We start from the raw sequence: 19,319 nt of genomic DNA, 5'->3' as shown, positions 1-19,319 counted from the left end.
AGGATATTTGTCACCGTCATTTATAGCCGTCAGGGTCACCGGCTAACTGCCCCAATGAGGTGACGACGTCAGGAAGGCACTCAGAAATGCTTAAAATTAAGGTCTTAGTGTTAATTATATCTTTACACTTCATATAATTTTAAAAATCAGATTGTTTATATACATCTACCCCACAGACAGAATAAACTATGTACAACCTCGGATTTCATGTACTTACAGTTCCTTGTGTTTGCCTTCAGCCAAGATTTGGTCATTTGCTTTAAGAGAATACCTATAACACAAAACAAAAATATATACGTCATATAAACATACAAGTACGTTTGCCTCAGGGACACCTGACTACAGGTAGTATAAATAGTTGACATCTATCAAACACTATCACACTGTTACAGGTCTCTGTCTTAATTGATAAAATATAAAAAAGGCTGTTCTATTAGTCACTTCTACACACAGCACCCCAAGAATTGAAGGGAGATCAACTTGACCATGCTTTAATAACACAAGGTATCGTCAATATTTTTCTGTATTGAATCATCTGTAATGTCACGCTCATCCAGCAGGTCAAAATTCAAAAAACTACCCACAAGTATTCAAAATACCCAAAGTATTTAACAGTTCATAAAAAATATGCAGTTGTTCATTCATTAAACACATAGTAAACATCTACTGCATACCAAACTATGTACTAGGTAGTGTGACGTAGGAGAAAAAATGAGTTTTTAAATTCTTGACTCACCCATTTACCAGCTTATGACCACGCACAATTATTTCGCCTATTTAAATCTCAGTTTCCCTGTCTATAAATTTAGAACAGGGATCTTTCAAATTACTGCTGAAGGTGAACACTTTTTGAGGAGTACACTGCTGAAACAGATTCAAAAAAGAAAGAAAGAAAAGAAAAAGACAGCAATTACCAGATCTTCAATTTATACCTGTATTCAACACTTTCCTAAAATTAACTGTGTAGAGCGCCCCTGGAAGCTGTTAGAATGAGTTTTGTGTGAGCAAGAGTGACTCCATATTGAATGAGCAAGAGTAACTCCATCTTGGACATGCAAAGAACATAGCGGACAATGCCCAGGAAGCTGCCTGGTTGCCCTAGTAATTGGGTGTAACCAGCTACACCCCGCAGGTCTGCTGCTGAGGACGTCAGGGTCACCGGCTAACTGCCCCAATGAGGTGACGACGTCAGGAAGGCACTCAGAAATGCTTAAGAACTGAGGACTTTTGCAGCTCAGAGAGCCAGTCTCAACTGAGAAGTGACCACACTGCCACTCTGCTCTGAGAAACCTCTGCTCTGCTCTGCTCCAACTGAACCTTCCAGACCAGCCAACCTTCCTCGTTCTACCAGGACTCTGAATGACTTTGGAACGGGTTCATTATTCTATTTAATTGTATTACTCTGTGTGCTTTACTGTTTGGTGTATTCATGATTGATGCTTCACTGTTTGGTGTGTTGATGATTGATGTTTGAGTAAAGAGCATACTGAAAGGCATTTAAGATTTTGCCTCCTCTGTTCTTCACTCATGCCATGGCTACCGCAAAGGCCTCAGTCAGTGCCAGGTAGATCCTGGGGCTCTGAGAGTCTCTCGGGGATTAGTCCCCCTGACTTGCAAGAAAAGACTGCAGCACAGACTGTGAGCCTAGCAGTCGCTCGTAACACTAACCTACCTTGCAATGGATCAGAGGTCCAAGTGAAGAAGCCATGTGGATTCTCCTTTCTTGCCTCCCCTTTCAGAACTGCCATTACCCACACTATAAAAAGAACAGCAATCACCCAACCTGAATGGAACTGTACTGCACTGCCTGGAGTATAAAATCCTCTGGAGGAAAAAAAAACCTCTGAAGTACTAATCAAGGAATGATTTATATTTTGTCCACAAAACCTTCTTTAATACCACAAACTGACTCCAGGTCTTCCTGTTTTATATGTTATTTCTATAAAGAACAAAGCCAGAAATTATAAATGGGGAATTGTGATAGGATGTTCTATTTGCAGATACGTTATGGAATGGGGCAGAAGTTGACTATAAAATTCTCACTTAAAAAGTTTATCTCTTCCCATGATCACCATCAAAGAACGAATTACTTTTCAGGTAGAGTCTTGTGAAGCAAAGCTAGGAGAATGTCCAATAAGAAACAAGAAAGATAGTGTCAACTTACTTCTCCCAGGAAACAAACCTAAAACAAGGCTCCTTGCCCTTCCATTTATCTACCGAGGATCAACTATCAGAAGATGGTTGTCACAGAAACACAAATCAAATCATTAATTTGAATTGAAAAATGAGGCCAAACTTTTTCTATCATGAAAATAAATCTGATTCGTTTGACAATGAAGAACAATTTTGCCAATAAGGTTCCAAGGCAGATGGTCTTAAACTAAATGAATGGCTTTGACTAAAACATATTTAAGGCACTTGATAAAAACATTTTATCAAAAAAATACCCTTTTCAAAGAGCCCTTCTAATTGCTAGACAGAATGCTACCCAACTCATGAACAGCTTAATAAAGCCAATTAGATCTCCAAATTTACTTGGTTGAATTTTGTTTTTTAATAGATGTGGTGGCAACCCTGGGACCAAAGTGAATTCCTGATGCCATACAGGGACAATAAGGAACACAGGTGTGGCACCCACAAACCCCATTTTGAGTTCACTGTCTTTCTTGCTGTTTGACGGGCCATTAGTAAGTCCCTCTCTGTTTGAGTTCCACTCTCTCTTTGCATTTGAGCTCTGATCTCATTGGCTTTCCTTTACAGGCAGGTCACCTTGAGCTAGGAGATGATTCTGCTTGTAGCCAACTGAAGAGGAGCCATCTAAGCTGGCAGATGGTCTACCTCCAAGAGCCAAGCCCCTAGTCTGTCAGACTGCAATCCCCAGGTGTAAACCCCAGCCCTTAGCTCTGTCCCTGAATTCCACCTTGGGAACTGCTGACGGTTTAGTCTACAATTCCTCATTTGTTTGGAATCAGCCCATAGATTTCACATTGAGAACTGTTGGTGGCAGCTGAAATGCTCAGCCTCTCTGACTCCATCTCGTTCAAGCCTGCTTTATTCCCATGGCCTTCAAGTTAATAGCTTCTGCTTAGTATTTCCTCTAGACATAATAATCATTAGAGGAATTCTGCTCGCAGCTTCAATTTTACTAAAACATCCCCTCCCATTTCCCCTTCCCTTGATGTAAAAGAAGCCTGAACTCTACTTTGTTAAGATGGATTTGAGGAACCACTAGGTCTCCCATCTTCTTGGTTGGCACCTTCTGGATCAATAAACCTATCCTTACCTAAAAAAAAAAACCCTTTTGACAGAGGCATATTGAAATAAATAGTATTTAACTTTTCCCAGCACCTCCTGAAATGTTAAGGTAAACATATACCTAGAAGTAAAATACTAATAAATGTAATTACTAGTTGTTTAAGAAGCCTTAATATATAAAGCCCTTTTTGGTATACTTCCCAGAATTGCATGTCTCTAAAGACTCTAGTACCTGGCAAGTGAGGTGGTTTCTAATTCTTTACTTCCACAAAAACTGAAGAAGAATCTAATCAAATTATCAGCTAATAGATAAATAAAAGTAATTTCTTATGATAGATCATTTGATGATAGAGTTCAAATAACTGAGTGACTCAGCTGAAACAAAAGCCTGTCCATTACCATCCAATTAATTATGCGAAATTTTTTTCAACACTTACACCTCTAAAACAAAACACGGAAATAAAATGATGCTGAACATTGTCTAAATGTTGAACTGAAAAAAAAAAATTTAAGATTAGCTTCATCCATGTCATCAAAAGTTGCATTTCGAATAACTTATTTTCTTCTGTTTCATAATTATTTAACATTTTAATACATTTATGTTGGTTTACTAACCACATGCTAATTATAATTTAATGACTGGGAGACTTTTAAAAAATTCCGTTTACATACATATTTTTATTGAAGAGATATGATAGAGTGATCAATAAGCATGAGAGGTTTTAATGTACAAAATATACTTTCATAATATATTATTACATGTAAAATATAATTCCTATATATAAATCAATTACATAAGGATAAAATCGGGTTGAGAAAAGTATAACAGAAATATAAATTTAACAGAACAAGGAATATAAAATTTTTCAATGTTAAAAAAAGAGCTTGCACGTGTATTTTTAGAAATGGATGGTAGGTGTCAAACCACTAGGTTATTTAGAGTCCACTAAAAGAGTGACTTGTCAGTTTTATTTAACATTACAATAAAAACTCATTAATATTAATGATCGAGCAAAATATTTTTATGTAAGTTAAAAAGTGGTAGTTCTCAACCTTTTCTCTGCCTGACTTTACCAGAGGGAAAACACATCTATACTCCAGTCAGCATATGAGGAAGCAGGACAAAGGACCATGAGAAAGGGGCCTCTTGATCCTGCAGCTTGCCCCCTGCAGAGAGAACCTCTTGAGTGAGTTAAAGAACATTAGGTCGAAAGTCTAAGACCTAGGTTATTGTCCTGATTCTGCCAATAATTAGCTTTTGGAAGTGGGCAGGACATTTAATTACTCTAAGGAGGACAAAACTACCTATATCACAGGGTTGCTATGTGGATCAAATAGGGTAATACATGAAAAGTGCCCAGCACATTATTTAACACGTAATAAATACTCATCCCTACCCCCTTTCTTGGAATGCTCCCACCCCTATAAAACGAATAATTCAATATGGGGGGTGGGGGGAGCAGTTTAAAGTGTTTTGCATGTTTGGAAACAATTGCATGACTACAAATGTCCACTAAGGAAACCAGAGAGTTGTGTACAAGGATGCCAATTAAGAGCATTATTTATGGAAAAGTAAAACTGTAAACAATCACACCATCCAGAAAGTAGCAGACTGTATCAATAAATTATAGTACAACCATGGGGAAATGGTTCAATAATAAGTTTTTAAAAAATCACAATATACTCCCAAAAAGAATTGGAAACATGTATGTAAAAATATTATATAGCATTACAGATGATATTTTTTCTTCTTTGTGCTTTTTCAAAACATAAGTAAGTACATCATTTTTGAAGTTAGAAAAATATATAGTAAAAACAAACACATGTAACACTTTAGAATGTGGTTATAATATTCATCTGGATATAGTTTTCACCTAAATTTTTCAACCAATTAACATGTAAGCCTCCAAAGATTAGTTCGAATCACAATATACTCCCAAAAAGAATTGGAAACATGTATGTAAAAATATTATATAGCATTACAGATGATATTTTTTCTTCTTTGTGCTTTTTCAAAACATAAGTAAGTATATCATTTTTGAAGTTAGAAAAATATATAGTAAAAACAAACACATGTAACACTTTAGAATGTGGTTATACTATTCATCTGGATATAGTTTTCACCTAAATTTTTCAACCAATTAACATGTAAGCCTCCAAAGATTAGTTCGAAACTTTTCTTGTATAAAAATTTTAAATAAATTTAAGTCAAATACTATATGGAATAAATATTGACAGTAACAAGTGAGAAGTTAAGTAGGAAGAAGGGGAGTGGAAAGGGAGGGAGAGGAAGAGGAAAAGAGGAAGTAGAGGAGAGGAGGAGAAGTAGGAGAGGAGAAAAGGGAGTACTTTCCTCCATCCCATCTGAGCTGTTTCAGGAAGACACGCTTTAAGTAAAATAGAACAAAATCCAATAATGGCATTCCCACCATGGGCAATGGGAAAACGCTACTGCAATTTAGGTTTATAATTTAATATCAGAACAAATAAGTAAACTATATTAATACATTATAGAGGGAGCATTTGAGATCTTGCTCACCAGCATATGAGGTCAGTTTGGTTCAAATAAACTTACAAAATTTTTTTAAAAAAATACATTATAGATAACTATTAAGATATGCAAGAACAGCAGTAGTGTAAACTAAGAGTAATAAAACAAAGTTTGGGACACTTATAAGAGATTGAAACAAACATTATTTACCAAATATGTTCTTTCCCTGAAGTTTAGCATAACATGGAATTTTAGGCTTATAAAGGACCTTACAGTAACTGTGAAGTCCAGAAAAAGCCCTGTCATAAGTAAAATGCCCTACTCACTGTTGTACGGGTATTAATGCCAAGCTAAGACTTGCTACATAGCAGGGTGAGAATAAATTATTCCATAAATACTTGCAACTAAAATTGCCTTCTGAGAATTAAACAAGTAAAATTCCTAGAAACCTCCAAACATTACCACATAGTCCAAACAATGCTAATACTGTCCTGCAAACTTTTATAAAATTGGCAGACTCAATCAGGTAGACAGTGTGGATATGGTAAGATTTTAAACAACACGTTTAATTGGCTCTTGCAATTAAAAAATGAAGGTTGATTAAAACATACTAGACAGGAAGAAAAGAGAGGCCAAAAGTGTTCATCATAACAATGTTTCTTACTAAAGCTGAAATTTAAGAGGCTTTTCTAAAGAAACAGATTAAGAATAAACCACAGGGTTAGAATGAAAATCATAGCAAAAGTACAAGGATTATGGAAATAATATTTTAAATTCTCATTAGTAAACTAGATGAGGATTACAACTCAATTAGAGAAAGCTGAAGGAATCAGAATTAAACCAGATTTAAACTTAAACTCGTAGAATTATACTCTTGGTAGTCTTAAATTTTTCTTTCCTTATGTCTTTTATTTTTAAAAAATTGATAATTACTCAAAAATGACTGGCCACATATTTTCAGTAAAGGAATTTTTAAAAATTTGGTACTTGTCATACGTCACTGCTTGGCTCTTGGGCTACATCAAGAAAACTGGCCCACTTTATATGACACTTCCCATTTATTTCTAAATACATTTTAATCTGGCTTCTGTCCCTATCACTGCACTGTGATTTACCTGGCTGAGGTCACCACTGACATCCTATTGTCAAATCCACTGGACTCTTTTCGGCCTTATGTTGCGAGACATTTGTTACATTTGATATTATTAACCACTCTGTCATACAAACACTGGACTTCGTGAGACCCCGTCCTGGTTCTCCTGCTAAAAGCTCACTTTCTTCTCCACCTCCTTCCATAATTCTTCATCTATCCCTCCATTAATGTTCTATCTTCCAGCCCACTTCTTCTTTTACTTTATACCCTTTCTCTAGAAAGGCTCATGTATTGGTTGCTTTAAATACACATCTACAACGATGATGGTGATGATGATGATGAAAGCAGCTAACATTTATTGAATGACAATGTGTAAAATGACAATTAAATATAATGTTTATTTATTGTACATCTCTCCAGCCATGAATCCTCTACCCACCAGAAACATAAATCAAGCTCTCTCCTTCATATATCCACCTAGATATCACATATTCATCTCATGCATAAACAAAATTGAACTCAGTTTCTCTATCCCCTCCAACATGTCTTCCACCATCTAAATATCACCATCTACAAGTACTCAGTCACCAAAACCAAAAGTTGGAATATCATCCCTGGCTCCTTTGTCCTCTTCATTAAATCAAGTTGAGTCTTACCTTTGTAACACTAAAACATTACTGAACTTTCTCCCCCACTCTATCCTAGCTACAATGATCAGGTCACCATCTCTAAACAGCTTGATCACTACAGCCTCCTCTAATCTGTCTCCTCACATCCACTGACCTACTGCAGACACAGTGATTGATACCATTCCAAATGTGAACCCAACCATGTCATCTCCCTACTTAACCCCTCTTGCCCGTTGCAGGGACATGAGGGACATTCCAAGCTCCTTAGTAGCCGAATGGCAAATACGAAACTTAACTCATTCAATCCTCACATTGTAATATTCCTATTTTAATATTCTTATTATAATATTCCTAATTTATTCACAAGGAAACTGAGCTTCCATAGATGAAGAAACATAACCAAGGTCACACTGCAAGTGGCTCCAGAGCACACTCTTAATAACCTTTACTCTACAATAATACCACAGTGATGAAGTGATTTCTTTCTACATCTGTCTCCTCAATTAGGCTACTAGATGCTTAAAGGCAAGAAACTTACTTAACATTGTATTCCCAGTACTTGGGAAAATGCTCACCACAAAGCAGGCATTCAAAAAAATTTGTATTGAGCGTAAATGAACTGTTAAAAATGAATCCATGTTTAGGTATTAGGAATACCACTTTCCTCGATATTCAAAGTCAAGTCTGAACATCAGAGGATCTCCAAGGAATACCATCTAATTATATCTGGTGCAAAGTGAAGATTTCATAAATGAGTGTGTGGTCCTTTAGTAGCCATAATTTATGTGAGGAAGCCCATAATTTAGGTATTATCAAGATTAATTACTTAATCTGTGAAATAATATAAAGATTCAGAATCAAATACCAGTTTATTTCAAATTGTGAGACTCTAGTATGCTAAAAGAGAAAATCAGAATAACCAAAGACCATGTTTCTTTAAATGCAGTTCACATGGTAGTTAAGGTTAAAATATATATATATTCAAAATTCAGTAACATTTCCAAATACCAGCAATAATCTAGAAAATACTGTTGAAAAAATATTCTACTCACAACAGCAACAATTTTATTTTTAAAATTCCTAGTATAAGCCTAACAAACAATGTACACACCTATGAAGAAAACTATAAAATTTTGCAATTAGACCTAAGCTGCCCTGCCTTATATTTTAACCACTAATCACATGACTATTTAAGTTCAAATTAATTAAAATTAAATAAAGTTTTAAAATTCCATTCATCAGTTGCACTAATCACACTTCAAATGTTCAAAGCTAAATGTGACTACTGGTTACAGCACAGATACACATTTCTATCATCACAGAAAGTTCTAGGGTAAAGCACAGCTGTAGAGATAAAAACTTATCTCCGATTTTGTTTTGTTTTTTACTGTAATCACTTCTACATGGTTTGAATTTTTTCCAAAAAAAAAACATTTATTTTTGTAATGTTTGAAGCTAACAAATTCAGCAATAATTACTACATAAGATGTTTAAGTTTTAAAACACCTATTTTGTAACCCTGTATTTAATGTATTTAGAGCTTATGTGTTATTGAAAATTATAAAACATGAACTAATCAGAAACAGTCTCAGAGACATAGAGGAAAAACTGAGGGTTGCTAGATGGGAAGGAGGAGTGGGGATAAGGGGGATTGCCACAGGGATACGAAAGTCAATTTGGGGAATGTAATCAATAATATAAAGACATTGTAGGGTATCCGATGGCCATTTGTCTCATTAAGGAGACCACCTCAGGGATGATGCAGATGCCTGATCACTGCACTGTACACCTGGAGCTAAAGTTGAACAATAATGAATGTCAACTACAATTGTGTGTGTGTGTGTGTGTGTGTGTGTGTATACATATATATATATATATATATACATAGTTACAAGAAGCGGAGTACAGCATTAGGAATAGAGACAGTGGAAATGTAATGCGTATGTGCGATGTTAGAGGGGTAGTGGATAGGGGGAGGGGGTTTGTCACTGTGTGAGGGATATAAATGATAAATGTCTAACTATTACATTGTTTTGTGCACCCGAAACTAAAAAAAATGTTTAAAAAAAAAGAAAATTATGAAAGAATACCTAAAATAAATGGAGAAATACATGTAAGATAAAAAAATACTTACATGGTACAGAACTCATTTTTCTAAATTAATCTATAAATGTAATGTAATTCTAAACAAAATTCAAGAAAAAAATTTGTAGAATTTGACAAGCTCATTCTAAAATTTATGTACAAAAGAGCCAAAAATAAGTAAGAAAATTTTTGAATAATAAAAAAGTGCAGGGATTTGTTCTATTAGACTTCAAAAAATATTATAAAGCCTTAGTATTAAAATAAATGTAGGGTTGCATTAGTTCAAGGACAGATAAATAGACCAGCAAAAAGAAACAAAGAACCTAGAAACGGAGCTATAGATAAATAAAAATTGACATTGCATATGACTGAGTAAAGGTTGGATTATTCATAATATAGTGATGTAATAGCTGATTCCCAATAAGGAAAAACAATTTTCCATGATATACAAAAATCAATTCAGCTCAATTAAAGACCTAAACACACAAAGCATAATATTAAAACTTGCAGGAAAAAACATTGCAAAATAGCTTTATACAGAATTAACCACAAAAGTATCAGAGCATCTCACAATTAATTTTAAAACAATTACAGCTTTTAACTTTACATAAGGAGTCTTACTAGACACTCTAAATACTGTTTCACCTTCAAACCTAATATACACTCATTTATAGAAGTAATTCATCTTTACACAAATAATTAAGTTGTAAATTTCTAGCATTGAATAATCAGCACTGAAATTTATGACCAACTGTTATTACCTTGAGCATTTTTGGCGTGAACATTAAAAATATCTTTCACGCATGCTTACATTAATCAAGACTTACCTAAGGTTTGTATATTTACATTATTAATATTTAGATCTGTGAGAAAGACCTATTTCCTCAACTACTTTAGCTTCTCTTCTTAAAACTGAGTATTTTCATGTCTAATGATGGTTATTCCCCAATTACTATTTCATTAATCCTCTCATTCATCTCATTTCCATGGTATTTACCTGATATGAAGAAAAATCAAGGCAAACTTGTCTTACACATTCCTTCCCTCCCTTTTCCATCCTTATTAACACCTATCTCTTCCTTTACTCTCCACAATTAGACAATACTCATCCGGAAGTACGAGTATTTATATGTTCCATGTTTCTTCCTGCCCTTGCATCAACTGTGTCTCTTCAATATGCCAGAAAAGATTATTTTCAATAGCCTACTTCCTGCTGCAAGTGTTTCTATTTATTTTCAGTTGTTATAGTTTGGCAAATTAGACATATTAAAACTGACTAACTTAATTCTGCTTTTCTTTCAATTAGATAAAGAGCCTAAATTTTCTTATCCCAGGGAAAAACTAGCTTTACAATCTTCTAATAAACAACAGCATATTCTAGAAGAAATTTAATTTTGAATATCAAATAATTATCTAATTGGTATTTCTCAATCACGGCAATGCTTGCTCTATTCTGGAAATAGGTCAATTGTAGGCAACAAATCAACCCGGCAATACAAGAAGTGCATTGTTTTGAAAATTTAGCCAAGACAAGAATTGTTGAGGCTTTCAATCTCTCACAAAGGATTTGTTAATCTAATCTAACACACTCATTAAAACTAAATAGTAACAATTTTTGGAGAAAATTACACATATTTTCTCACCTACACTCAACCTATAATTGAAGGAAAATAAAATTTCATTAAGTTTATAACCCTTTACATATCTACACACAAAAAAATCTGAATATATGATTGAGTTTTTTGCTTTCATATTAGTATTTCCATAGTATGGTTGCAGAAAATAAAGAACACAGCTTTTACAATGAAAACAAACCTGTACTTCAAATCTCTGCAGTATAATTGATGTGTTTTTTGGTCATGAACAAATTTCTTAAGCTCTAAATTATTCTTTAGGAGGAAACCTACCTTACAAAGTCATGAGGATTAAACTGATCCCATATAAAAACACACCTAATACATGTTAAATAAATGCTATTATTATATAATTAGATAATAATTGTTAAAAATTATTACACTCTTATTTTCCTCTCTCCTCTTGAAAGTCTTTCAAATGGATTCTCCAAGACCCTTCTTTAGATTCAACTCTTTGTGCTCTACCAGTCCATTTTGCGAAGATCTCTAGCTCTAGCATATGATGGTTCTTGTTCTTTAAAAAACAACTCTGAAAAGCTTGACAAACATAGCACATGAAAAATATACCTAAAAGCAAAAGAAGAAAGCATCAAGTCCCTCATTAACTTGAAACACTGAACACCTAAAATTTCAATTTTTCAACTAGAGTTGACATCCAATATTATATTAGTTTTAGTTGTACAGCATAGTGGTTAGACATTTATATAATTTACAAAGTGACTCCCCCACCTAGTCTAGCACTATACAGTTATAACACTGGTTACCATCATAAAATTTCAAATTTTGTACTTTCTCTTTGAAATTTTAAATGGTATTTGATTTTTCTTTAAATAGTAACAATCAATTACTTGACTTCTTGGACAAAATATCTCACACCAAGTAAACTGCAAACCCATGAATTCATGTTCAATTGATTTTACTTTTTGTTCATAGCTTTCTTGAGGTAAAACTGACATAACTGACATATGATACACTATATATATTTACAGTATACAATTCAGTAGCTTTTGATACATGTATATGCTCATGACACAATCAAGATAAGGAACACACACCTAAAAGCACCCTCCTGTCCCTTTGCAATCTCTCCTTCCCACATCCTACCACACCCTTACCAATGCTCTGTTTTATGTCACTGTAGATTAAAATGAATTTTCTATAATCTCATATAAATGGAATAATGCAGTAATGTATTCTTTTTTGTCGGGCTTCTTTCAATGAACACAATTATTTTGAGTTTCATCCAATCAATACCCCGTTCATCTTTTATTTGACTAGTATTCAACAGTATGGATAATAATCTGTTTAATGATTCACCTCTTGATAGACTTTAGGTAACTTCCAGGTTTTAACTATCAAAAACAAAGTTACCATGAACATTCCTAAACAAGTCTTCGTATGGATATATGCTTTCACATCTCTTGGGTAAATACCTAAGAATGGAATGGTTGGATCAAATGGTAAATGTATGTTTAACATTTTAAGAAACTGTCAAACTCAGTGCAGCATTTTACATTACCATGAGCAGAAAGCTCCAGTTCCTCCATCTCCTGGCTGACATATGGTACACTCAGTTTTAAAATTTTAGCCATTCTAACAAATGTGTAATATTATTTCATTATGGCTTTAATTTATATTTCCCTAATGACTAAAGAGGTTGAGTACCTTTTTGTGTATTTGGCATCCACGTATCTTTTTTCATTTTTTTGCTCCAAGTCAAGTAGTTGTTTCAATCTGGTTGTGGAGGGCGCAGTTCACAGTGGCCCATGAGGGAATCAAACCGGCAACCTTGTTGTTAAGAGCACCGCACTCTAACCAACTGAGTTAACCAGCCACCCCCATCCATGTATCTTTGGTGAATGTTCAAATCTTTTGCCCACTTTTTTATTGGATTGTTTCTTTTCTGATTGAATTTTGAGAGTTCTTTATATATTATGACTACTAGTCCTTTATCAGACATATAGTTTGCTAAGGTTTTCTCCCAGCCTATAGCTTGTCCTTAAATTCTTGTAACGGTCTTTCCAACAGCAGAAATGTTTCACTTTGGTGAAGTTCAATTAATCATTTTTCCTACACATGCTTCTGATGTTACCATATAAGAAATCTTGGCTTAAACCACAGTCATGAAATTTTCTATTATAATCTAGAAGTTTTATAGTTTTGGGCTTAACATTTAGTTCTTTCAATTAATTTTGTATACAGTGTAAAATATAGATCCAAATTCGGTGTTTTTTTTACAAGTGGATATCCATTCAATTGTCCAGCACCATTTACTGAAAAGACCATCCTTTCTCCAGCAAAATGCCTTGTACCTTTGTCAAAAATCAGTCCATTTATGTGTGGGTCTATTCCTATCCTAGCTACAATGATCAGGTCACCATCTCTCAACAGCTCTATCACTACAGCCTCCTCTAACCTATCTCCTCACATCCATTGACCTACTGCAGACACGTGATTGATATCATTCTAAATGTGAACCCAACCATGTCATCTCTCTACTTCACCCCACTTGCCCATAACAGGGACATGAGAGACATTCCAAGCTCCAAACCATAAGTTTTCACTCATATGTGAGTTATAAAACTGAAAACAAGAAACAAACAAGACAAATAAACAAACAAAAACTCATGGACTTTCTATTCTATACCAAAAATATCTTTATGCTAATATCACTGTTTTGATTACTTTAGCTTATAGTAATTCTTAATATCAGGTAATACCTTTTTTGTAGATTGCATTAGTTATTCTATACCAATTATCACGTCTTTTGGAAGTAGAAGTTTCTTTCTTCCTTTGCAATATCTTTTATTTCTTCTTGCCTGATTGCACTGACTACACTTTCCCGTACCAAAGTATACATTTTGAAGTGGTGACAGTCAACATCCTTGAATGATTTCTGATCTTGGGGGAAAGCATTCAGTCTTTTGCCATTAAAAATTATTAGGCTTTTCTCTAACCTAACTTTTATGAAGTTAAGGAAGTTCCCTTCTATTCCTAGATTGCTGTATTTTATTGGGAATAGATATTGGATTTTGGCCAATGGCTTTTCAGTGTCTACTGAGATGATTACATGACTTTTTTTTAATCGTTTAGTTTGTCAATACAGTGAATTATTCTAATGATATTCTGAATGTTAAACCTACTCTACATTGCTAGTACACTATTTAATAATAAACTGCAATAAGTGATATATCCAGACAGTCCCCAACTTACATTGGTTCAACTTATGATTTTTCAACTTTATGATGGTTTGAAAGCAGTACACATTCTCTACAAATTTTGAATTTTGATCTTTTCTGGGGCTGGCAATATGTGGTATGACCCTCTCTTGTGATGCTAGGCAGCGGCTGTGAGCCGCAACTTCCAGTCAGCTATGCAAACACAAGAGTAAACAACCGATAGAGTATACTGGGTTGCCAGCATTTTTTAGATGTTGTGCTTTGTGTTTTTGCATCCCGTCATACCTGCAAAACACCCATGTGTGTCTCTTGCTTCTGGTGAGAAGAGGAAGAGGAAGGAAATTACTCTTGAGATGAAAGTAATGTTAAGTGTTCTGAGCATGTTTAAAGCAGGCGAGGCGAAGCTATGATGTTCAGTAAGTTAGGGATATTAAATGCATTTTTGTTATGCATACTTATTTAGTTTACAAATTTATTTCTTAAGAATAAGAAGGCACCATTTATTCTGGTTTTTGTTACGGTGTCACCTATATATGGAATTTTTTAATAATTTTTTTTTCATTTTTCAATTACAGTTGGCACACAATATTATATTAGGTTCAGGTGTAGAACATAATAATTAAACATCTACATAATCTACAAAGTGATCACCCGATAAATCTAGTACCCATCTGACACCATACATATTACAATATTATTGACTATATTCCTTACGCTATATTTTACATCCCCGTGACTATTTTGTAACTACTTCTTAATCCTTTCCCCTTTTTCACCCATCCCAAAAACCTCCCTCCCATCTGTCAACCATCAAAATATTCTCTGTATCTATGAGATCGTTTGTTTGGTTTGTTCATTTATTTTGTTCTTTAGATTCCATATATAAGTGTAATCATATGGCATATGTCTTTCTCTGTCTGACTAACTCCACTCAGTACAACACCCTCTGGGTCAATCTATGTTGTTGCAGATGGCAAGATTTCATTCTGTTTTTATGGCTGAGTAATATTCCATTGTAAATATGTACCACCTCCTCTTTATCCATTCATCCATTAATGAACACCTAGGTTTCCTCCAAATCTTGGCTACTGTAAATAATTCTGCAATGAAAATACGGATGCACATGTCCCTTTGAAGTTTTGGGTTTCTTCAGATTAATACCCAGAAGTGGGATTACTGGGTCCTTCTTTGTCTCTTGTTATAGCCTTTGTTTTAAAATGTATTTTGTCTAGTATAAGTATTGCTACCCCAGCTTTTTTTCCTTTTCATTTCCACTTTCATGAAATATCTTTTTTCCACTTGTTTACCTTCAGTCTGTGTGTGTCTTTCAATCTGAAGTGAGTCTCTTGTAGGCAGCATATGTAAGGATTTTGTTTTCTTATCCATTCAAACACCTTATATCTTTTGATTGGAGCATTTAATCCCTTTATATTGAAACTAACTGCTGATAGATATTTAGATATTTAGTTATTGCCATTTTGTTATTCATAATTTTCATCTATTTTTTTCATCTTCAAGAAGTCCCTCTAACATTCTTTGTGGTTTGGTGGTGATGAACTCCTTTAGCTTTTTCTTGTCTGGGAAGCTCTTTATCTGTCTTTCAATTCTAAATAATAGCTTTGCTGGGTAGAGTAATCTTGGTTATACATCTTTGCTTTTCATATGGGATTGCAAGGGGCTCCAACTAGCCAAAAAAATCTTGACAGACAACAAAGTTGGAAAGCTCACACATCCTGAATTTAAAACTTACAACAAAACTACAGTAATCAAAACAGTATGGCCCTGCTATAAGAACAGACATATAGATCAATAGAATAGAAATGAGAATTCAGAAGTTAACCCACACACCTATGGTCAATCAAATTTTGTCAAGTGCCAAGACCACTCAATGGGTTAAAAAAATAGTCTCTTCAGCAAATGGTGCTGGGACAACTAGACTTCCACATGCAGAAGAATGAAGTTGAACCTTTAACACACATCTGATACAAAAAGTAACTCAAAATGGATCAAAGACCTAAATATAAGAGCTAAAACTGTAAAATTTTTAGAGGAAAACATAGGCATAAATATTTGTAAGCATGGATTTAGCAATGGATTCTCAGATAGGACAGCAAGAACACAAACAAAAGGGAAAAATAAGGTGGACTTTATCAAAATTAAAAACTTTTGTGCATCAAAGAACACTATCAAGAAAGTAAAAATAATCCACAGAATGAGAGAAAAATATTTACAAATCATATACATAAGGGTGTAGTATCCAGAATACATAAAGAAATTTTACAACTCAACAACAAAAAAACAAACAACCCAATTAAAAAATGAGCAAATAACTTTAATAGACACTTTTTTAAGGATATACAAATGACCAATAAGCACATGAAAAGATGTTCAACATCATAAATCATTAGAAAAATCTAAATCAAAACCACAATGAGATATCAATTTACACCCCTAGAATGGCTTTAATTTAAAAAAGGGAAAAGAACAAGTTTTGACAAGAAAATGGAACCTTCATTTGCTGCTGGTAGGAATGTAAAATGATGCAGATACAGTACAGAAAAGAGGTGGTTCCTCAAAAAGTTAACACAGAATTAACGTATGATCCAGCAATTCCAATCCAATGTACATATCCAAGAAAAATGAAAATATATGGCCACAAAAATTTGTATATAAATATTCATAGCAGTATTGTTCATAACAGCCAACAATGGCAACCACCCAAGTGTCCATCAACCAATGAATGTATAAACAAAATGTAATATATCCATACAATGGAATGGTATATGACCATTAAAAGGAATAATGTACTGATACATGTTACAAGCTGGATAAACATCATGCTCAGTGCAAAAAAACCAGACATAAAAGGCCACATATTATATGTTACCATTTATATGAAATAAAATGTCCAGAATAGGTGAATCCATAGAAACAAAAGCAGACTGATGTTATAGTTCCCGGGAGACTGGGAGGTGGGGGACAGGAAGGAATAGCAAAATGAGTGCTTGCTTAATGAGTACGGGTTTCTTTCTGCGGTGATAAAATGTCCTGAAGTTAAATAGTGGCTATGGTCATATACAACTCTGCAAATCTACTGGCAGTCACTAAAGTGTACATTTTCAAATGGTTAAAATTACGGATTTTATATTTTACCTTAATAATTATTTTAAAAAGTGGTTGCCCTTGGGCACAGAAATTAGGGTATGCAAAGAGAAAGGGTTCTTGCTTTCTTAGTATTAATCCTCTTCTACTACTTAATTTTTTCTGTGTACCAAATGGTCTCAAACAGCCAGGGAAATAAACACAGTGATTTCTCAGCTAAGTTAACATCGAAAGTTACTATTAAGAGGGAAATAGTAGATATTCAATAGTAGATATTCAATAGTAGATATCCTCTGAATTGTGTCCTGTATATTCTTCTTGTCTTCTCTAAGCCTATTTGTTCTCTCATTTATGTTATGGTACCATTATAGATGTAGTTCACTAACAGTAATTTAAAAATCCAGAGAATTTTGGAATCTGAAATTTGGAAATTAACTCATTGGGTAAATCATATATACTTCTTCCTTGCAAAGAATAAAAACTAAATTTTAAGTGAAAATAGCAATAGGAATGAACAAATGTAACTAAGTTTTCTCAGGGGAAAATGTGGTCAGTTACTCAATAAATAATGACAGTGTACTTGCAAGTAACAGGTTTAAATTTCCTAAATTTTCCTCCAACTGAAGGTATTAGACAGTAAGTTCATTTCTAAAGTTCTCATCAGTTTCTCTTTAGATATGTTTCACGTAGTACATACGAAGAGTTTAATACTTACTTATCAAGGAACTCTTTATCCACTACAGCAGTGATGTCAAGAAGAGGATTTCCCATTCCAAAGAGAATGTTTTCTCTAAAAAAAAAAAAAAAAAATAAAATATATATATATGTATATATAAGCACAAGTTAGAAATACTTCTTAAAGTAAATTGATGTGTAAAATGCACACAAATATAAACATCTTTACTTCATCTTGAAAATAAACCCAACATACTAGTTTATTAAACCTTTGATTTGCCTATTACATGTAGAACAAAATTTCAGAGGTAGCACAGAGCCATTTAGAAAAGATAATGAGTATATGTGGGATATAAAACTGAAAGCAACAAAGGAATAAGACAAACAAAGAAACAAAAACTCATAGACACAAACAACAGCTTAGTGGTTACCAGAGGGTAAGGGGGGAGGGGGATGGTAGAAGAGGGTAAAGAGGGTCAAATATATGGTGATGGAAGGAGAACCGACTGCCTGGTGAGCACACAATGTGATATATAGATGATGTATTATAGAATTATACACTTGAAACCTATATAATTTTACTAACCAATGTCACCCCAATAAATTTAATTTTTAAAAAAAGAAAAGATAATATCTTAAATTGGATGACATAAAATATAACAAAAAAGATCATGTGTTTTTCATAATATTCAACAGCTACTAAGTGAAGTCAATCAATTTCATTTTGATTTTTTAAGATCCATTAAAACAAAGTTCTATACTCAATAAACACAAGAATGAACTCACTCTAATAAGTACGATACCCAACTACTAAAAGTTACTAGGGACCGTGGAGCAGGTCCTGGAGAATCCGGGCAAAGAGCTCTACCCTTGACAAACTGAATGACTGCGGTGGGGCCTTCACATTGGGTATCATAAATGGTGTAATTTTCAATTACATTTAACAGACTTTAAGGAAGTCTGTTTTTCATAACTTATTACAATATGTCTCAAAACCAAGGGAAAGACAGGACTCCACCACAAGAGATGCCTTAAACTGTAGTCCAACGGACAGCAAGAAGTGAACCAGTGGCCATGGTTCAGTCAGCTTCGATGGGAGGTATTGTTCTGGTTTATTCAATAAAATTTGCCTGTGTGTAATTTCCCATTGGTCTCTAGTTTGCTAGATCTCTTCCA

General features: G+C 34.0%; 1 protein-coding gene across 3 annotated transcripts in view; it reads right to left on the bottom strand.

The window, feature by feature from the left end:
• The window catches only part of ADK (adenosine kinase), a 449,806-nt gene that overhangs the window by 392,490 nt on the left and 37,997 nt on the right, over window positions 1-19,319 (bottom strand). For all 3 annotated transcript variants that reach the window (XM_033130725.1, XM_033130726.1, XM_033130727.1), the window contains exons 2-3: window positions 18,184-18,258; window positions 218-271 (exon numbers count right to left, since the gene is read on the bottom strand). In XM_033130725.1, the coding sequence (XP_032986616.1) occupies window positions 218-271; window positions 18,184-18,258 (129 nt within the window). The remainder of the gene's footprint in view (window positions 1-217; window positions 272-18,183; window positions 18,259-19,319) is intronic.

Source organism: Rhinolophus ferrumequinum, chromosome 16 (assembly GCF_004115265.2).
Source record: "Rhinolophus ferrumequinum isolate MPI-CBG mRhiFer1 chromosome 16, mRhiFer1_v1.p, whole genome shotgun sequence".
NCBI classification, from domain to species: Eukaryota; Metazoa; Chordata; class Mammalia; order Chiroptera; family Rhinolophidae; genus Rhinolophus; species Rhinolophus ferrumequinum.
This window is presented reverse-complemented; position numbering and strand designations above follow the sequence as displayed.